General features: G+C 46.6%; 1 protein-coding gene across 2 annotated transcripts in view; it reads right to left on the reverse strand.

Annotated features, from left to right (window-relative positions):
• Window positions 1–1,108: 1,108 nt before the first annotated feature.
• The window catches only part of LOC138527536 (synaptosomal-associated protein 23-like), a 358,067-nt gene continuing 336,639 nt past the window's right edge, over window positions 1,109–22,536 (reverse strand). For both annotated transcript variants that reach the window (XM_069638783.1, XM_069638784.1), the window contains exon 8: window positions 1,109–2,681. In XM_069638783.1, coding sequence (XP_069494884.1) covers window positions 2,619–2,681 — 63 coding nt within the window. In that variant the 3' untranslated portion in view covers window positions 1,109–2,618. The remainder of the gene's footprint in view (window positions 2,682–22,536) is intronic.

Raw genomic sequence — 22,536 nt, forward strand, 5'->3', positions numbered from 1 at the left:
TCCTCCCACCGAAGAAGACGGCGCTGGAGAGCCCGGATGGAGAGGGAATTGCAGTATCCCAGCAGTGGTCCGGCCCGAGACACTCCAAGCAGAGAGAACGAGGATCCACCCTAGCGAAGCGACGTTCGCATGAACAACAGGACACAAATCCCAGACGCTGCGGCATAGACGGAGCACTATGCGATCGCAGAACTGGAGCAGGAGAGAAGGACAACGGGAACAAAAAACTCCTGAAGATGCAAGTGCTTCCAAGCCCGACCGCGCGCAGAAAAGGACTGAAGGGTGATGCATGGGGCGGAGTTGAGGAGGGCGGGGTTACTCCACGTAAAAAGAGAAGAAGGATAAAAATGTTCAATTTTGATGCTTTTTGGAAAAAAGTTTTCCGGTCCTGTCCCGAAGGACAGAATGTCCTACAAGTATGGAGGAAAGGGGACAGGACGTAGGAGTATGAAAAATGTTCTGTCTTTTTTCAAGATGCCTTTTATTTTGGCATCATGTTTTTTAATGCTAGACACCCTTTTTGTGTATGTTTGTTCTTTCCAAGCTGTGTCTTTCGGTGCTCTGTTTGATGTCATGTCTTTGTGCTTCAATTTTAGAGGTTTTGGTTCCTTTGCTGGGTGCCCCTTTTTTTGGCCAGCCTTTAAGCCTTGGTGGATTGCTTTGGCCAGTATCTTTTGACATGGACTTCAGTTTTTACTCCCCTGCAGCCCTTTGGACTCCTAAATGGGCTTTCCGCTGAATTTTTGGTAGATGGTGGTCGGCTGTACATTTCCCTGTGCACATGCACACCCTTAAAGTACATCTGAAACTGAAGTATCTTCAATCATTTCACAGTGATTTACTTCCACTGCTCATAACAGAAATGATCAACACAACCTCATGAATAACAAAACTAGACTCATTTTGAAATAAAAGTGTTTTTAAAGGCATCCCCAGAGAAATTAGTTAGTTCACTGATTATCATGAAATAAGCAGAGGTACCAGAGGCACATGCCAAGTTAGTCTTTCAACAGCCATCCAACAATTACATTTTCAACACTCAGCTTAAAAGTTGCAAAATACTGAAGACCATATCATGAATATGACAGATTGTTGACAGGATCTCATGACAGGTTTCTTCAGCCCCTTTTTATTCAGAGTATGGGGGGTACAATAAATATAAAAATAGAAGGCTCAAGATGACAGTTACATAATGTGTGGGAATAGCGATTATACTACAGAAGCAACCATGAAATGCAGTTCAAAAGTGGGAGGAGAAAGAACATGTCAATAACGACAGGCATTTAAAAGATCATTTACTTTTCTGATAATTTCACTTCGTGTGGAATCTTTAGACCTTGCTTTTTTGAGGTGTATCCTGACCATTTCTTGGTGGTTCACTAAAAGCAAAGCATTGTGTACAGGAACTGTGCTCAAAGACGAGGGGTGGGATTGCTGCCCTTTGCAAAGCCTATCTGGCTATTTCACTTTCAATATGAAGGTGAACTGTTCAGAACGTAACACAAGTGAGAACAAAAGTACACATGCTTGCCAACTTGGAAAAAACGCACCTTACGTTGTTTGTCATGTTTAGATTTTGTCGGGTCACACAGTTTATGTTTATGGACTGAAACCAATTAAGTTTCTGCAGAGCAGTACGGCATATATGAAGAACAAATGGTACACTAAACACATTTCTCAGTACCTCAAAAGGGGAGAAAACCAACACTGAGAAACTTTATATTTAATTACAACGCAGCAAATAATGGAACGTTCAGCATTAATGCAATCTAATGATCTTTCACAAGTTTCTTTCAAAATTAAATAGTAAAACCTATCTTTCAGTCAGTGTTTCACTGTAGGTGGATCCCCTTATTAAACTCAATACTGTGGAAACATTTATAAAGAAACCGCTATTAATCACATAATGAAAACTGAAAGTTTACTATTAATGAATTCATTTGCATGGTAGTTCACATCTCTAACTGTACAGGTGGAGGTAAAAACCAAGAACAAAGTGTTGGATTCATAGTTTGACATATTTCTGTGCCTTTTTCAAAAGCATTTTGACCAGGATAAAACAAACAAAAAGTAACTAAGAATGTCAAAAGCAACCCAAACAGTCTGTGTTCTTTGGCAATCTTTCTTTCATTTAATGCTCTGTGATGTATTCCCATTGCTCCAATGTTGCGGTCCAAGGTGATTGCCATTTCTAATTAATTCTAGAGCAACCATTTTTTAAACAAAAGAAATAAATGTATGCGTTCCCACATACAAGTACTTGTCGGTTTATGATAGAAACAAGCTTACCACATGGAAAGAGGCAACTTATTCAGAAGTGTAACACAAGGTTAATAATTTCCTCTTCCTTTATCCAACCCACCCTCATTTCAGAGTAAGGTATTTTAAGAAGGCAGCAGGGTATGAAAAGGCACACAACCCCGAAGAAAATCCACTAGGCTGGTGAATGCCAGATAGTTCATTTGGAAAGCCTGGGCTGATGCTTCACTGAAATTGGGAAAAGAAATAATATGTCCAAGTCAATGAAAAGGATATCCTAGCAGACGCCCTATAGTTCCAACCCCGAAGCATATCTGATTGAGAACATTTCTCAGGTGTAGGGTTTCACTCTCATATCTTCATTCAATGAGTTTCTTGGCTCTTATGTTTGCATCATCAATGCGCCCTTTGTTGCTCTCAGCCTGGAAGAAACAAAAGAGCAATTAGTAAATCTAGGCAACCTCAAATTACAGCCAACATCTGTGCATAACGTTAATGGTTTACCCCTTCCTCCCTTCATACTATGCCCCCCACAACCTCAGCGTAAAAAGATCAGGAGAATCCCATTCAGGAAGACTCCTATTCAGTCAAAAGCTTTCTTCAATTTACAAAAATCAGGTACATATGTTACACCACAGAGAACCGCTGGGTTAAACCAACCAACAGTAGTGCATAAAGACCACCCGTTGTGTCCATCGTGTTCATTACATGTGCAACTCAGCCCAGTTATCACATGCGAAGCCAGCTGTAACTTTCCATTAACTGAGAAGAGGGTGTACCAACTGTCACCAGGAAAGAGTGGAAACCACAACGTAAAATGTTATGTGTTATGTTAAGTTAGAGAATTTCTAAAGCGCACGTTCACCCGCAGGTATCTTGGCGCAAGGGTAGACAGAGAGTTGCAGCAGTGGGAACTAAAACAGATAGGTCTTGAGATCACGACGGAAAGTCAGGTAGTTTTCGCAGGCACAGAGCTGGAAGGGAAGGCTGTTCCAGGTTATAGCGGCCCTCGCAGAGAAAGCACGACCGCCCATCCGGGACAGTCTGATACGAGAACAGCGATCAGAAGAGCCCACTGAGAGCGCAAGGGCCGAAAAGGCACATAACGGGAACATTTTTCACGTATGTATTCGGCACCTAGATTGTAGAAAGCACAGTGTACCAGAAAAGGATGCACTTCTCAATCGGCAACCAATGTAGTTGTCTGAGCAACAGGGTCATATGGGCACGAGGAGGCTCGGCTGACCTAATTAAAGAGAGTTACAGTAGTCCATGGTTCTCATACCAGGGCAGCCACCACAGGAGCACAATGTTTGATAGGACGTAGAATCCACAGTTTAAAATACCTAGATTTACATACAGATGCCACCTTGGGTGCTATGGAAAGGCAGGAAGAAAGCAGGATACCCAAGTTCTTGACTGAGGTTGCAGGTGTAGGGCGCGTGCCGAGTGAGGCAGGCCAGAAGTCAGAGATCCAAAAGGCGTGGGGGTTAGGGGTGCCCACCACCAGTACCTCCGTTTTAGAGCCATTGAGCTTTAGCCAATTTTGTCGCCATCCAGGCGCCAAGATCTTCCAGGCAGCTTGGTAGCCGAGACGCAGTATCAGCCCTGGTAAGATCAAGGCGAACCAGGATTAGCGTATCATTGGCATACAAATAATATTTGAAGCCATGCAGCAGTAAGAGAAGTAGAAGGGGGCGGATGTGCATGTTGAAAAAGATGGGAGAAGAGAGCCGATCCCTGCGGGACGCCACAGAGGAGCAGTCCCGGAGGGGAACGGAAAGGAGGCAGAGACACAGACTGAGACCCGTCAGTCAGAAAGGCTTGGAACCAGTCAAAAACCTGACCGGAGATGCCTGCGTCGGACAGCCACGCTAAAAGGGTGGAATGATCTACTGTATCAAAGGTGGCGGATACGTCCAATAAAAGAACCGCTCCCACCTCGCCCTAATCAACCAACCGGGCAGGGTCGTCCATAACAGAGTTGAGTACAGACTCGGTTCCCCTTCCAGGGCGGAAGCCAGATTGGAAGGGGTCGAAGAAGCCAGAGGATTCCATAAAAGAAGAGGAGAGGGGAGACCAAGGTCTCAAGCAGCTTCATATTGAAAGGAAGCAAGGAGATGGGCCTAAAATTAGCCATTACCTTGGGATCAAGGGTGGGCATTTTTTTTAGAAGAGGAAGCACCAACGCATGTTTACGTTGGCTAGGGATTTTACCAGTTTGAAGTGAGTTCTTAATAGCAATTGTGACAGAGGAGTAGCTCAGTGGCAGTGTCTTTAATCAATGTAAGAGGTATGGCATCTGCAGCAAAGGCCGACTTCAGGCCATGAATGGCTTTGAGTATCTAAGGGGCCAAAAACACCGGAAAAGACAACCATGATGCCATAGGGACTGCCAGCTGAGGAAGGCTCCGACGGTCAGTAGTAGCAGAAGCAGTTTTAGCAATATCTGCACATATACATTCACTTTTTGAGGAAAAGAAAGCCGCAAGGGAGGCACATAGAACTTGTGAGGGGACAATTGCAGAGTCAGTTTTGGTAGGGGCAGAAAGAGAGATGACCAGTTCAAATAGGGCCTTAGGTCTATTTATGGCTGCTTCAATCTTGGCCTCAAAAAAAGTCTTTTTAGCCAATAGAATAGCCTGATGATAGTTGAGCAGCAGGTTGCGAAAGGTGAGCTTGGCTATTGGGGTGTAGCATATCCTCCAATTCCTTTCAGCCTGTCTGCAGGCCAGCTATATTAGTTTCAGTTCGTAGAGAACCAAGGCTCTGATCTATGCTTAATGCCTTTGGATAGTTTAAGTGGGGCCATAAGGTCGGCTACTTCAAAAAAGGCATTCTCAATTGTCATAAGACTAGGAGAATTAGCAGTAGAGAGACATTCATGAAGAGCTGAAGAAAGCTCCGATTGAGATATTTTCCGCCAGTCACGTCTGAGGGCAGCAGGTTTAGTGACTGAAGGCTTAGAGGAATGTCAGGGAAGGATGAACTGAATAAGGAAATGATCCGACCAAGGAAGAGGACATAGCGACAAAATGTCAATGGAGGAAACGGGGGCGCATATGAGGTCAAGAATATTACCTAGTTGGTTGGTGGGTTTGCTGATCAGTTGAGGGAGCCCCAAATCGTCCATAGATACTAAAAAGGACGAGACCTGGTTAGGATTAAAAGTATTATGAGACAGGTTGAAATCGCCAGCAACCCAGAGGCTAGGATATTCTATCATGAGTTCCGATATCAGTTCAGGGAATGCGGTGCACAAATTAGCACCAGCATCCGGAGGTCGATATACAAGCAGGATAGTCTGAGTAGATTGAGGTGAAATGGTCATGTGAGCAAGGAGACATTCCATTCTCAGAGAGTGGAGAGGTGAGGTGCACCGAGCAGTATAAATATCTTTATACAGACTACAGACCCCCTCCGTCAGGATGAGCAGCAATACAGTCAGCATGAATCAGACTATAACCCAAGGGAAGAGCCTGAACTACTGAGAGGCCCCACGATTCCTGAAGCCAGGTTTCCGGGAGTAGAAAAAAAAAATCAAACTGGTGTGTGGACACCAGATCATGGCAGTGCATAGCATGAGCTACCAATGAGCGTGTGTTCAGCATACCACACTGGAGTGTGGGCAAAGTGGTAGTAGCAGTAGTTTGGATTTTTGAGGACAGGGTAGAAATCCAGCTGGCCACATTATGTCAGAGGGCGCCAAGGAAATTAGTAGGGTGCGATTCATATCCCGTGCTCCTTGAGGCACATCTGCGTCAAATGTTTCCATATCTGGCTTGGCGTGCCCGTCCCGTGCAACTATACCTTAGAACAATCATTTCTTTACTAAAATGACAATCTTATTCTCAAAGATTCCGAAAATACAACCAATAATAAAAACAAGAGTAGGTGCAGACAGCATTAGCACAACCCATGCTTGTACCAAACAAGTTTATTTTAACATTCTGACCAAAACCGGATCACAAATTGATGAGGAATGCATACAATCTTTCTTACGGACTCCATAGGAATCATTCAGAATGTAGCCTGGTGTGTCCCCAATTGCAACATACTTTTGGAAAGCAATTACAATGCAGCAGTATTAGTTTTGATTGAATGTCTCCCGAAGAAAGAGCCATGGGTCTGCTTCCAATTGTCTGATTTTGGGGACATTTATCTGCCAGTCATGAAAACAGTAACTCTGCTTATTACCCCCTTAATTGGTGTTGCACCTTGATGCCCATTACACATTTTTATTCTGCGCCTAATCCTACAAATGAGTGATCAGCAAACCTGTTGGGAAACTCTAGGGCATGTCTTATTAGACCTTCTGGAAACATTAAGTAGGCCACCATAACACCCTCCTTTGGGCACCATCTTCTGATTGCCTAGCCACTGCTTAAGATCAGACCAACAGATATTCAGCAGAAAACATACTGTTATAGGTAGGTCTGCTCAAAATCCTGGATAAAATTGCCTACACGCAAATCCAGGAATATCTTGAATCCAATCATATCCTAGGGAAAAGACAGTCCGGTTTCCGTCCAGGTCACGGGACAGAATCAGCCTTACTCGACCTAAAAATACAACTTGGAGACATCATGGACAAAGGCAAACCGGCACTCCTTTAACTACTGGATCTGTCCACTGCCTTTGACCTCGTCAACCATGATATTTTAGGCATGCGCCTAAAAAATGAAGCGCACTTCTCCTCAGAAGCCATTGCTTGGGTTGCCTCGTTTTTAAATGGTAGACTTATGAAGGTCTTCTCAGACACTGCGTCGGCCACCTCTACTATCATCCACTGCGGCTTCCCTCAGGGCTCCTGTACCGCCCCCACTGTCTACAATATATTTACCCTCCCACTCTTCAATGATCTCGACCGTTGTAACATAGCATACACCAACTACGCAGATGGTACGCAAGTACTACTCCCACTAACAGGGACTTATGAAGAGGACGCAACAGCCCTAACCAAAATCTACACAGCCATCCAAACCTGGATGGCTGCTAACAGCCTCTGCCTAAACGGGGATAAAACTGAGATCCTCATAGTAGGGACCAGTGAAAGCCTCAACAAATTCCCCCCCCCACAATACAAATCCTTCAACATCGACAATTCCACCATCACAGTCTCCAAAACTGTTAAAACTCTAGGTGTTCACCTAGACTCCTCACTATCCATGTCTCGCCAGGTCAACGCCATAGCCTCCTCAGCGCTCACCACCAAAGTGATCACTGCAGTCAAACCTTTTCTCTCCACAAAAAAACTGCCTATCCATTGCCAGAGCCACAATAGGGACCAAACTGGACTATTGCAATGCCCTTTTTCTAGGTACCTCTGTCAACAACCTAAAAAAACTTCAAATCACACAAAACAACGCGCTCCGAGCAGCACTGACCATCCCAAAAAGGGAACACATCTCTCAAGCTAGAAAAGATGCCCACTGGCTACCGGTCAAGGAACGCATAGCATACTCTTTAAAGCCATGGCCATCACACACAGATGCCTCACATTAGATCCCCCACCATATCTCGCAGAAAGAATCACCATCAACACCTCTAACAGACCCATCAGAGCCCACCGTGCCAACCAGATTCACGTCCCCACGTTCAAAAGAACAAGAGCTGGAGGATCTAGCTTCCAACACCTTGCACCCAAAAACTGGAACTCCCTACCAACTTCATTAAGGAATGAAAAATCATACACCACCTTTCATAAAAACCTAAAAACGTTTTTATTCCGCTAATTCCTAAAACCGCATGTACAGCTATGCCTGCACTGTAACCATAGCAATCTCAAAGCATATTAAATGTACTATTGCAACCTAACCGACTGCTATTCCATAACTATGTATGTCTAAGCCTGCTGTAACAGCGCCACGATGCCTTAGGGCAGCTCTGCGCACTTTATAAATGCAAATAAATAAAAAAAAAAAAAATTGTATTCTGCACAATGAATCTGTTAAAGGACCACATTCTGTGTGCAGGTCATCAAGTGGAATTTACTAAAAGGTGTTATTCCTATACTGGGAACTAGTTCTGCCCATCATCCTCCAGATGTATGGGCTGTCCACACAGCTTTGTCCTTGAAGATCTCACAGCTCCATCCTCAGAAGAGCCTGAACACCTTGTCAGATACTCTGCATATCTGTGAGCCTGATCTCAATCAATCATTTCAACAGCTAACCTACTCTGCTATTAAATGAACCTGGCCAATTATATTTATAAAATGCATAAAGCACTGCCTCATCAGAAGGTAATGGTGCGTTGTACTGTTTAAAAATAACACAATAAAACAACAAAACAAAAAGCAGATTTGTCTGTATACAGATTAAAAAGCAGTCAAACATAACAGAAAACTGACGTAAACATGTGTTCATAGTTAGGCAATAAGCTTTGAGACTGCGGGCCATTACCGCATAAGGTAATGCCCCTGGGTCCCATAGTTACGCGAGTGCCTTACCGAAGGCCCCGGGGGCATTACCTATCTGGTAATAGGCCGCAGTCTCGGGGCTTAGTGCCATATTCCGGCCCGTTAGACCAGGGTACTAAAGGCTTTTATTTTTTCCGTTCCGAAACGTTAGTGTTTTGGAACAGAAAACAAATAAAATGTCCCAAAAAAAAAAATGGCCGCTGAGGAAGGGAAATCTATTCCTTTTTGCCGTTCCATGGCACCCATTGAAAAAAATGGGGAAAAAGTAAACAAAATGGCCGCCAAGGGAAGGGAGAAGGGACTACAAGTCCCTTCTTTCTTTCCATGACGGCCTGTCGCAGATCAGCAGCGGACGCGCTGGGGACTGAAGTGTTCCCAGCGCGTCTGCTCTCGAAATGAACAAAAAAAGAAAGTAATTGGGCGTGGGAGGGCATGGAGGGAATTCTGTGGAAGGCGGAGCGGGGTGGGAGAAGCCTTACCCAATTCCCTAGCGACGGGAGATGGCGGCCATTGGCCGTGAGGAGGGTCAGGGCAGCGGGATTTCCATGTGGTAATGCCTGCATTCTGAGCCTCCCCATTGGCTGGGAGTTGGCCACACCCCCATCGCCGGGTACTAATGAGGAATAAGATACTGAAAGCTTTATAACAAAGCCAGTTTGCTTCAAATGGATTTGGGGGACGAGGAGGGAAGAAAGGAAAGGGGGGTGGTGACTGGGATAGGTTTAGAAGAGCAGCAAATTGGGGTACCTATACTAAAGAGGCCCATTGTGTGAAAGCCCACCAGCAAATCCTGAGAGCTCCTTGTAGCCCAGTCCACCATTGTCGACTGCTGTGCAATAGATAGTTTTAGGGGACTTTTCCCAAAGTCCTCTGGAAGGTAGGACTTCACAAAACTATCCAAATGGTTTGTAGATCCCCAACTCTTAGTATCAGTCTGTACTACTCATGCAACTTTGGTAGAGTGGCAGAGCAGTCAGGTTTATCATAAGAGGAAGATGCGAGTTGTAGGCAAGTACACTGAACCCAGCTAGTAAAGCAATTCAAAGAAACACTAAATAAATGTATAGTAAAATATAGATTTATTATATATACACACACACACAAGAATTTCTTTTAAATACTCATTGCTTAGTTTGTAGCTGCTCGCGGTTACAGTTGTTACAGCTTTTGACATTAATGACAGTTTTATCCTATTATCGGTAATAAACACTCGCGAAACGTAGAAGAAATACGTTAAGTACATTTACTCTGCAAACCCACATAAGATAGTGACTTTTAGGAAGGAAAATAGTTGGTTAGTGTAATACTAGCAAGGCTTAAGGTTCTAGAAGCAGTTTCTTTGCAAAGCAAGTCTTTTTAAGTCCAAACTGCAACCCTAGCTAAAGGCAGTTCGGAGAGGGCTCAAAGTCTTGACAAGCAGCATAACAACAAAAACTCCTATGGATATTTCCTAGTCTCTAAGATTGTCAGCGGATACAACCAATTTTGGAGACCCGGTTAAAGGACTTGCTAAAGGGACACAAGTAGTAGTTTGGAGGTAAGAGGCGGGTAGTCCAGGACACCTCTACGTGCACTGGTGACATTTCAGATTAAGGTAATCAATACCTTTTTCTCCCACAGTACCTTTGGTTTGAAGAAATGTGGCTGGATTCGCCTTGATGTGTCAGCGCTGGACCACAACTCTGGATTCCATGGTCTGATGATGAAAGGCAGGACAATGGATGGGATCTCTCAGCAGCAGTCTCGAGGGAGGACCTCTGGCACAGATTTCAGCAACTTCTCTGGTCACTCTGCAGTTTTGGTGCCTTTTCTGCAGCACCAACAAAGGATGCGATTAGCCCGGACAATCCTCTTCGATTACTGAAGGCCTGTACTCAGTTGAGGGGACTTGGCTGTGCCGGATGGTGTCTCTGGAGGTTCACATGGAGCTCAGCAAAGCCCTTGACAGATTTGGCCTTTACACGACGATGCACTTCAATTAGGTCGAAGGTCTCCTGGTATTGGGGTTCCGCAGCTCTGGCGAGGCACAGCACCTCAGGAGACGGCTTTGATTAAAGTTAGTCTTTGGACTGGTTGTTTCCACCAGTCAAAGGGAAGGAGTCGTCCTCCAGAGTTCCTCTGTCGCACAAAAAACAGGGTCAGGACAGCAGTGGTCGCTTCACAGTGTTACAAAGGGTCTGTAGGCGTCCCTGTTCGTCGTCTTCTTCGGTTACTTCAGCAGTTTCCAGTGGTCGACTTGCCTTTCACCTTAGGCACCTCACCTTTTATACAGTTTCAGCTCACACTCCTCTGAAATCTCTCTCAGCAATTTACAGAAAGGTGGCGGGTGGCTGTTCAATCAGGAAAGCCAGACCCCCAGTGGGAGCTGGTTCCATTCAGGCACTCTGGCAAACAAAGCAGGGGAGTGAAAAAACAAACACTCACACAGGCCTCCGCCTCCCAAGATGGTAGAAGAAGGGCTTACAAAGGACAACAACGCTAGTAATGGGGAAACATCAATTTAGTACTTTGCTGACACTATTGTACCTAACCGGGGCTATGGACATAAGCTGCAGTAGAAAATTATACAATAGTTAGTAGAACCCGGTCACTGCTATCAGCCATGTCTATGCGACATAAAGGTCACAGGAGCTTGAGAGAAGGGGGATACTATGTATCCCCTTGGCACTCCACATAAGGTGGATTGTGCCAATCTTTCAGAATATAAAGTTTTAGGAGAGATACGTATCTCTCTATCCTTAAGAAGACATGCATTACTTACCGTAAAAGCATTTCCGATTGTATCTGCTTAGATTCACATGCTGTGCATATGTTCCAACATCCATTGGTAACCGCGGAGTATTGCATCTTGTCTTTCGGGGACCGAAAGGGGACGTCGGCATAGGCGTGTCTGTAACACTATTCCTATCGTGACGTGTGTAGTACCCAAAATCCCTCACGTGCCGAGGTCCCTCCGATTGTATTTTTTCTGCCATGAGGGAGCCCAAGGCTATAGTGAGTGAGTACATAAGAGAGAAAGTAGTAAGAAGTCTATGTTCCTTCCACCCCAAGCGGGGAGGCAGGGGGGCTCATGTGAATCTAAGCAGATACAATCATCACAAATGCTTTTACAATAATTAATGCATGTCTTCTGATGCTTGTTAATCTGCTTAGAATCACATGCCGTGCATAGACTAGCGAGCAGTACCTGGAGTTGGAGGTGGGTTGTGAGAAGGAACAGTAGAGAAAAGATGTCTTAGTACTGCTTGTCCCACCTGAGAATCAGACCTAGAATGAGTGTCTAGGCAATAGTGTTTTGTAAAGGTGTGTACAGAACTCCAGGTTGCCGCTTTGCAAATGGACTCTAGCGGAACATTTGCAATGAATGCAATGGGTGCCCCAGTGCCTCGAGTAGAGTGTGCTCTAGGCTTGAAGGGCAGTTCTCTCTTTGCAAGAATGTAACATAGTGTGATGCATTTGACAATCCACCTTGAGATTGCCGATTTAGAGACAGGATCCCCTTCTCTACCAGCTGCCACTGAAACAATGAACAGTTTAGTCTTCCTCAGTGGTTTAGTTCTTTTCCATGTAAAACATGACTGCCCTGCGCACGTCTAGTGTGTGAAGGCTTCTTTCGACCATGTTAGTAGGTTTCTGGAAGAACGTGGGTAGTTCGATAGACTGGTTCACATGGAACTTTGAAATAAAATTTGGCGCAAACCTGGGATGTGTGCGCAGAACTACCTTATCCTTGTGGACTGTAACAGAGCTGTCTAAAACAGAAAGAGCCTGTAGTTCGCTAACCCTTCTGAAAGAAGTGATAGCCACTAGGAAGGCTGTTTTATAAGTCAGGTCTTTCAGACTTGCTTTATGCATAGGCTCAAAGGGAGCTCCCATGAGCCTGGTCAAAACCACATTCAGATGCCACCCAGGGGCTGGATGAGAGATGGGACGATAAATCCTCTTAACCCCTTCCATAAAGGCTTTAATTACTGGTATCTTCCACCACAATACTTTTTGCTGTGATGTGGTGTAGGCTGACAACGCAGCCAGATGAACCTTTAGGGAATTGAAGACTAACCCAGTGTCCAACAGATGGGTTAGATACAACACAATGTGTGAGGGTGAGCAATCGATGGCGCCCTTGGAATTGCACCAGATGACAAACTGTTTCCATTTGCTGGCATAGCAATAACGTGTATTAGGCTTTCTTGCTTCCCGGAGTATGTCCATGCATCTTTGAGGGAGTTGCAGGTGCCCAAACTCTATGATCTCAGGAGCCAGCCTGCTAAGTTCAGAGTTTGTGGGCATGGGTGGAGGGTCCCCCTCTGTCCTGAGACAACATGCTGTACGGGCAGGGCAGTTTGACTGGTGAGGAGAGGGACATCTCCATCAGGTGAGCGAACCAGGGTTGGCAGGCCCACATGAGGGCCACTAGTATCATGGTAACTGGTTCCTGGTGCATCTTGTGCACTATCTTGTTCAGAAGGGGAGTCGGGGGGGGAGGGCGGAGCGTAGACAAATTTCCCAACCAAGTTATCCAGACACCCTTCCCCTTGGATCGGTTCTGGGGGTACCTGGAGGCGTAGTCTCGGCATTGGGCGTTCTCCTGAGTAGCGAACAGGTCGATCTCTGGGAAACCTCATTCTGCGAAGACTTGGACACAATGTCTTCGTGCAGCCGCCATTCGTATTCTCTGGCAGAGGAAAATCTCTGCTGAGTATGTCTGCCAGAAGATTGAGTTCCCCTGGAACATGTTGGGACAACAAAAACATCTTGTGTTTGACAGCCCATATCCAAATGTTCTGGGACAGCTTGGATAGCCCTGGAGAGTGAGTGCCCCCTGTTTGTTCAAGTAATACATTTCTGTAGTGCTGTCGGTTAGGATCAGCACTGTCTTCACTTGCAGTGGTCTCTGAAAGGCTTTCAATGCCTTGAACACTGCCAGTAGCTCCAGTAAGTTTATATGATTGGACGCTACCTGAGGGGACCACACTCCGTGTGCTGTCTGCTGCAGCAGGTGAGCCCCCACCCCGTGAGAGATGCGTCTGTCGTAAGAGTGGCTTCCACTGCAGGGGTGGTGAAGGTCTTCCCCTTCAAGAGGTTTTCTCTTGACCACCACTGCAGAGAAAGAACAAGGGCTGGCAAGACAACTAACAGATCTTCCCATTGTCCGCTGGCCCGACACCACTGGCTGTTGAGCCACTCTTGCATGGGACGCATGCGCAGCCGTGCGTGGGGAACCAAGTATATGCATGACGCCATCATCCCTAGCATTCGCATGGCTTTGCGTACCGTCACCTCCCGACTGGCTACATATTGAGGAACCTGAGAGAGCATGTTCTGAACCCTCTCGCTGGAGGGGAAGACAAGGCCGTCTTCCGTCCGAATTAGCGATCCCAGAAATTGTTTTACTTGGCTGGGGACTAAGCTAGATTTCTTTTCGTTGATTGAAAACCCCAGGCTGAAGAGGAGATCTACTGTTTTTTGGGTGTTCGAAAAACAAGCGTCGAACGAGTCCCCCGTGATGAGCCAGTCGTCGAGCTAAGGGTAAACTGGGACTGATAGTCTGCGCAGGTGTGCTGCTGCCACTGCCAGGACTTTGGTAAACACCCTTGGCGCTGAGGTGATGCCGAAGGGGAGTACTTTGAAATGGTAGTGTTTGTCCTGAATCATGAACCTTAGGTATTTTCTGTGCGCTGGCAACCTTGAAATATGAAAGTATGCATCTTTCATATCCAATGTTGCCATGAAGTCCCCCCGTTTGAGCAATGGAATCCCCTCCTTTAGTGTTACCATGCAAAACTTCGGGGGTTTTATGAACTTGTTCGCTGGGCGCAGGTCTAGAACAGGATGCATGGTGAGATCCTTTTTGGGTACAAGGAAGTACACTGAATAGATACCCTCGTTTACCTGTAGAATCGGGACGGCTTCTATAGCGTCCTTTCCCAGCAGAGCTTCCACCTCTTGGATCAGGATTTGCTGATGGTCCAATGAAAGGCGTCGTGATCGCGACGGTCTGAACTGTGGAGGTTGGGCGAATTCCATGCAATAACCGTGTGCGACCGTCTTTAAGACCCACTGGTCTGAAGTTATCTCCTCCTATGCCTGGAGGAAAGATGTTAATCGCCCCCCCGACCGGGGAGACATGGGAGGGGACCTGGAGTTGGTGGTCATTTCTGACCCGAGGCTGAGGCTCCTCTGGGATTGGGGCCTCTGCCTCTACCTTTGCTGCGTTTCTGACCCCTTGGGGGTTAGTAGGTAGGGCTTCCGGAAGATTGATTCGTGTTGAAGTTACCCGTGCCGTAGTTATTCTAACCGGCACGGGCTTGTCCTCGAAAGGACCGCCGAGAATTATTGCCCCTCTGCGAGGAGGGTTTCTGTGAAATCTGGTGCAAAGACCTAATAGTCTTGTGCTCCTTGGCAGTCTCCAACGCTTCATCTACCGCTTTCCCGAAGAGGTTAGTCTCCTCAATGGGTTTGTAAATAAGAGAGGCCTGGGTCTCAGGCCTGAAGCCCGACGTGAGCAGCCATGCGTGTCTTTTTAGAAGAGTACCTTGTGCAAGAGACTTGCCTGCTGCCTCTGCAGTGTCCAGGGTGTTCTTCACCACATTCTGATTAACCAGTTTTCCCTCCGAAACAATGGCGAGAAGCTTTGTTCTGGCTGGCTCAGGAACCTCTTGGAGGCCTTCTTGGAGCAAGTTCCATTGGGCATCAGCATAGCTTGCTAATAGCGCCGTGTTGTTAGCAACCCGAATGGTATAAGCAGCTGCTGACGTGACACGTTTGCCTAAGGCATACAATTTCTTGGACTCCTGGTCCGGAGGTGACTATCCCGTGCCAAGGGGAACCCCTGCTCTCTTACGAGTGTTGGTCACTACCAGTGAGTCCGGGATGGCATGTCCTTTAATATACAGAGGGTCGGTGGGAGAGGGCCGAAATAACCTTTCAACTTTCGGGTTCACGGCCCTTGGGTGGGCAGGTGTGACTAAAGATGGAGCTATTCGTCTCTTAACAGAGTTAAGGAGAGGAATGGATTGACTTGCCGGAGGTTTTTCTTTAATAATGTCCTCCATAAAATCCTGCTCAGGCAAAGCCTCCTGAGTGACAATTTTGAAGAATTCTGCTGCTTTTTTCAACATGGAGTTGAAAGCCATTTGGTCATTCACAGGGGAGGTCTGGCGAGCCGGGGTGGACGGAGGAGAATCCTGATCTTGATGTGATCAAGGATCCTGACCTTCCTGCTGGGTTTCCTCCCAGTTGTCCTTTGCCTGTTGATGATCTTCATAATTATCGAGAAAAGAGGACTCTTCTTCAGTGTAGATGTCCCTATATGTGTCCATCTGGACCCTGTCTTCCTGCTGGAAAACCTGAGGCTGAACATCCTGTGTTTGAAGGTTAGGATCTACCCGAGCCTTTTTTCGGCAGAGGCTGATCAGAAGCCCTGATAAAGTGCTCCAGCCGATCCATCCACCCCTCGAATTTCTCCGTAGTCCATTTAGCAGACCCAAATGGACCTAGGTGAGTAGAAACAACGTTCTCCGCCCTATGGCGTCGAGAGGAGCTTCTCAGGGTGTCTGAGAGGGGCTCTTGGCTATCCTCGTAAGAATCATCGGAATCACAGCCCAAATTCGTCGAAAAACTCTTCCGCGGATTGGCCCGTAACTTTTGACGGAACCGGAATAAGGCCCATCGCCGCTGCGATCCTACCGATGCTTATTCGGATAGTAACCGAAAGTGAGACAAAGCCCCTGATGATGTGTCGGTAGCAGAAACACCGTCCGTGGCCCCAGAAGGCCCAGCGGACGGTTTTCCGGGTAAAGGCCTAGTCATAGTTTTCGGGCCTATAGAGGCCTTGGAAATAGTCGAAGTTTCTGGTTCCGAAACTTCGGCGCGTGTCGTTTGGGGAGTAGCGCCCTTATTAGGTTTCGTTTACCCAGTCATACGCTGCTGCGGATGCGGGGAAGGCTTTGGATCTGAACGATCCGAGGGAACCGCCGAAGTTTTCGGTGGGCCCGTTGGCGCTTTCGCCTTCTTCGACGAGGGTGTCGAAGACAGCGTTGGGGTTGTGTGTTTAGTGCGATGCGATTGTACGCCCCTGTCGCCGGGTGTGGCCCCTGTAGCAAGACCAGGTCGGGGACGGGCGTGGCGGACCTAGAAGTGTCCACCTCAAGGTCTATAACATCCGCATTGGATGTTTGGTCATCCGAAGTACCCCTGTCACTTTTGGCTGTTGTCACGGTAGGGGAGGGAGTCTCCAAGCGTGACATGCCGCACGCGGCCCACCGCTTTACACAGCGATCCTTAAGGGTTTTAGGCTTAAGGAGTTTGCATGCCGAACACCGCCTTTCATCGTTCTCTAGGGGGAGACAGGCGTTACACATCCTGTGCTCATCCTTCCAAGGATATCTGACCTTACACACAGGGCAGAATCTAAAGGGAGTCCTTTGCATAGCAAAAGGGAAGGATGACCAGACCGAAAGGGAAAACAGTGGAAAGGAGGAAAGACATAACAATATGGCTACCCTGAACCCACTCTCCCTATTGTATAGGCCGGCCAGAGGGCCCGACCACGTGGAAATCCGGATGCCGGATCTTAGGTGTCGAAACCCACAGCCGTAGACGATTCCCCCATAGTCTTCGTTGAAGATGTTCTTATTGGGCGAAGTGACTTAACGGGGAATAAACCGACAATTCGGTAAGAAACAATGTCTCTAGTAAGAGCTCTGCTAAGGGCGACCAGTATCTGGGCGGAAAAAAACAATCTGAGGGACCTCGGCGCGCGAGGGATTTTGGGTACTACACACGTCACGATAGGGATAGTGTTACAGACATGCCTATGCCGACGTCCCCTTTCGGTCCCCGAAAGACAAGATGCAATACTCCGCGGTTACCACTGGATGTCGGACCATATGCACAGCATGTGATTCTAAGCAGATTAACAAGCATCAGAAATGTAGTTACTCTAGGATATAGAAAATAATCTCAAAGGAGAACCCAAGGGGTTCCCAGCAACACTGACCATAAGAAGCTGTGTGGTGCAAAAGTAAAATCCAGATGCCTTAAGAGATATGGAGGAATGCAGACTCCATAGGACAGTAAAACACAAAGAACAGATTTCCAAGAGACAGAGCCCATAAAACTGAATGAGTGGAAAAAGGCTCTACACATTAAGGATTACAGAAAGAGCTCCAGAAGTCCATCAAAAGGTGCTAGGGGTCTCACTAGGAGAAGGGATAACTCATACAAATGAGAAATCGCCCTAACAGATAGTCTTTAGAGCATTCGGTCTTTCTTTTAGTTGCAAACCCTAACTTGTCCTTAGGTTAGAGGGTTTTACATGCCTCAGCAGAGAGCTGTAGGAAAATCTCCATAACTAACAAAGAATACACTTTTCTATAGAAAGAAGGCTGGCTGGAGGGCAATAGACTATAAGGAAAGCCAGAAAGAGAGGTTAAAAATAATAAACCATGGACATGGATATTCAAAGGATAAAAATGCAGCAAGCGCATGCAAGGGAGATCGGGATTTAGGAACAGTTGTAAGGGAAGCCAGCACCTTCATCAGCTCTACTAAAATGAGGAGAGCGCTTTGAGGGGAATAAAAGCCACGAAAATACTTCTGTTAAAGGTGAAATCTGTGTTTCAGTGTGATAGAAGTTGAAGGTTAAAAAGTAAAAGATCAAGAGTAGATGTAATGGTTTTACAAATTCAGCAGGCATTGTAGATGGTAATAGAGACAACGAGGGGGGGGGGGCGGGAGGGTAAATATGAGAATAGATGTAGTTGTCTGGATTTATACAATGAGTGAGACCGTACTGTAGGTGGTGCACGCGAAAGGACAGGTATAGAGGCAATCATAAGCCAGAGTGCCACGTTGAGCCTTGCATGATATGATAGATTATAACACGCTTAATATCCAGAGGTTTCTAAGCGTGGACCCAGGCACCGAACCTGTGATGCTCCGTGTCGTCTTGCTTCCACGGCGAGCACGTTGCCCCTGAGCTATCCTCCCGAGACACATAACGGAACAGTTTTAGGTGTCGGGCTGAACAGATTGAACAGGACATGCAAGAAGAGCAGAACTGCGCAATTGTAGATTACTGCACACTTGGCCCTCTTACTGTGCTCTCTAGCTGCTGGTTTTGATTGGTCGGATACAACACACTGTAACCGTCAAATATGAGAAGACAAATTCCTAGATCTTACTGATCCACACTCCTGATAAAAGTAATGTGTGTTCATTAGCGCACGATTCTCGCTTCCACGCTTCTTCATGGCATTAATTAACCTAAATGCTACATCTACATAAAATTTTTTATGTATTGTTTATTTGTAATGCGCCTACACAGGAGTGTTTCGAGGCGCAGCAAGGCAGGAGGGGTGGGGGGGAGACAGGAAGGGGGAGATAGCGATCCTAATCGGACTTACGACATTCAGATCGTGCAAGTGTGGTAACAGAAGTGCATGGGGGAAGAGAGGTGGAGAAGTGCAGGCACTGGGTGAAAGGGCTCATGCGAAGGAGAGTGTCGAGGGGTCAGGTGGGAAGGGCCAGGGGGAGGAAGAAGTGCAATTGGGTGGCTAGGAGTCTACAGGGGGAGAAAGCCAACCAATCAAGTGCAGGTGGAGGGAGAGAGGGCAAGTGAAGGGCAAAGAGAGAGAATAAGTGCAAGGGTAGACTTGTCAGGGGATGGGCTGGTGCCCTGTAAGATTCAGAAGGAACCAGGCCACCAGTCACAGGCAGATGGGATATTAGCGGGTGAGGGGGAAGGAGGAAGAGAACAGGAAAGTCTTGAGGAGCTTCTGGAATTTAAGGAGATCCGGTTCAAGTCTGAGAGGTGCAGGGAGCCCATTCCAGAGGGAGGCACCAGCAGAGGAGAGAGAGATCTAACCCCAACTCTCTGCTTGTAAAAATGTCCGATTTGCAGAGAGCTGGAGCTAGCTGAGCAAAGGGCTCTAGTGGGGAGGTAATTAAGGTAATTAAAGTTACTCATCATAGTGACTAAAGTACTCATAGTCCCCTTTTCTCTATCCTTGTGGGGCGTCCCCCAACATGGGGCCGGTACTGGAACCTTTGGCAGTGCAAACATTGAGCTTCCCCTTTATATTTAGCATAGTGCATGGTGTGCAGCCTCCGGCGTGGGAACGCCCCGCTGAGGCCCCACCCTGCGGTGCCTCACCTCAGTCCCGTTTAAACACATCAGACGCTTAGATACTTGGCTACACTTATCACATATAAGGCGACTATACAATTAGGAAAACTGTTTCAAAGCACCCACAGAGCAACAGGGTGTGGACAGGGGAAGGTTGACGAATTAATAGTACAAACAAATAATGAGAATAAGAGGGAGGGGAGACAAACCTACTATGTTATGTTATGTTATTTTGCACTTATATAGCGCCTTATATACCATTGGTATGGTATGAAGGCGCTGGTAGGTTGAACGCCCTTGGGAACCGAAGTTCAGATCAGTAGAGAGAGTCAAAAGGTGCGTGTGAGCACCGGGTATGTGTGCAGCTCGTGCGGTACTCGTGTAATAGCTGCTTCTTATCGGTAGGTGTGGTGGTTGAGGGATCAGGAGAATGTGTTTGTTCTGGCAGGATTTATCCGGAACGGATGTGGCTGCGTTAGGCCTGAGGAAAACGCCTGGCTGGGGGTGCGAGACCAGCAATGTTTACATAGAATGATGTGGAGTAAGCGGCGGATGTTCGTATGAGAACAGTTATACCGAATGGTGTCATAGTATCTCTGTGTTCTAGTTGAGTGGTGATGTAAAGGAGAGAGTAAGCGTGGTGGTAGGTATGATGGGTTATATGCTCTTCCAATGTGCAAACTTCTAAATGCAAGTTTCCCAGCGAGGCTACTGGGCGAACTTCTAAGTACAATTTTCCACACAGAGGTTATTGGGAACACTTCTAAATTCAATTTATCAGAGAGGCTATTTGGCACACGTCTACGTGTAACACTCAGAGGCTATTGGGTACACTTCTAAATGCAATTTTCACAGAGCGTCTACTGGGCACACTTCTAAATTCAATTTTCCAGAGAGGCTATTGGGCAAACTTCTAAATGCAACTTTCCAGAGTGTCTATTGGATACACTTCTATAATTAACTTTCACAGATGCTATCGCTAGCGCTTCTAAATGCAACTTTCACAGCGTGGTTATTGGGCATACTTCTAAATGCAGCTTTCACAGAGGATATTGGGCCCATATCTAAATTCATCCTTCTATGCCTTGCGAGTGTTCAGAACGTGCAAGTGCAGAGGGGAGGGGGATAAGGGAGGTGCTGTGGTGCTCATGGAAAAGTGCTCAGGGTCGAGTGCTAAGAAAAGAAGAACGTAAATGCAACCTCTCATGGGGAGTGAGCCTAAGTAAGTCCAGTAATGAGACAGCTACTGGAATGGGAGATACGGGGGGTCAGGCCCAGAGGGTTCCTTGTGTTAATATCCCCGCAAACATATTGCGATACAAAAAGATTGCCATATATTTGCGGCGATATTGGGCCATGGACCCTGCGGGGGACACCCCCACAACCCCTGCATTATTTTTAAATGTGCGGGGAACACCCCCGCAACCACAAATTATCCCCCCCCCAAAAATATCACCTGGGGCAAGACAGACAACCATATGTACGGCGATATTTTTGGTGGGGATAATATGTAGGGATACCGCTAAAGTATAAATAAGGGCCCTGCACATGAATAACACTACTGTATGATTAGCAGGGAAGAGAGGAGGAGAAGGAAGAGGTAAAGAGAAGAACAAGTTACTTACCAACTGTAACGTTCCTTCGATTGGATGTTCCTCCCACGTATTCCTCATCTTAGATATTCGTATCTTCCAGCTTGCTGCCTCGGAAAGAAATGTCACCAGAGGGCGCTGTGCTCGAGGCAGTGACATATGCCCCTCGAGGGCCGTCGAACATTGACGTCATCTTTAGTATAAACAGGTCGAGCATCAGTTGACCAGTCTTTTATTGACCTTTGGCTCTGTAGGAATTTGGAGTGCAATTGGCGTAAACTGTACGGTGGGGTAGGATGGGAGGTGTAGATGAGGAATACGTGGGAGGAACATCCAATCGAAAGAACATTACAATTGGTAAGTAACTTGTTCTTTGAATGGATTGTGTCCTCCCTCATATTCCTCATCTTAGATAGGCTCCCATACCAGTATGAAATTTGGAGTAGGGAGTATCAGATAAAAGAAGTTAGTCATGCACTTGGTGTAGGTCTGCTTTTGCAAAAAGACCCTTGAAATGATGTTGTATCCAGGCAATAATGTTTCACGAAGGTATGCATAGACGACCAAGTGGCCGCTGCGCAAATGTCTTGCACTGGGACACCCCTCTGAAGAGCCGTTGAAGTCGCCATGCCCTAGTTGAATGAGCCCTTAGCCCATCTGGAGGCTCTTTTCCAGCCAATTTATAACATTCAGAGATTGCCAATATTATCCATCTGGATAGCGTTTGTTTTGATACCGTAAACCCAATTTGTGCCCGGTATATCTGACAAAAAGTTGGTCAAATTGTCGGGAGATATAGCAACCGAGAGCCCTTTTTGGGTCCAGTCTGTGTAATCTTTCTTCCTCCTTACTTGCATGCAGAGGAGGGTATAAAGAAGGTAACGTAATTTTCTGTGACAACTATTTTTGGTAAGAAAGAGGGTTTGACTAAGGATCCTTATGGAAAATGGTGTGAGGAGGCTTACAAGAGAGCGCCTGCAACTCACTCACCCTGCGGGCTGATGTAGTTGCCACTAGCAGAATTGTTTTCAAAGTAAGAAGCCTTAACGGGCAAGAATGTAATTACCTCCCGATTACTTGAGGAATCACAGGGACTGGAGGAACCGCATACAGAAGTGGAAATTCCCAGTCCA

Source organism: Ambystoma mexicanum, chromosome 14 (assembly GCF_040938575.1).
Source record: "Ambystoma mexicanum isolate Mex_15411 chromosome 14, UKY_AmexF1_1, whole genome shotgun sequence".
NCBI lineage: Eukaryota > Metazoa > Chordata > Amphibia > Caudata > Ambystomatidae > Ambystoma > Ambystoma mexicanum.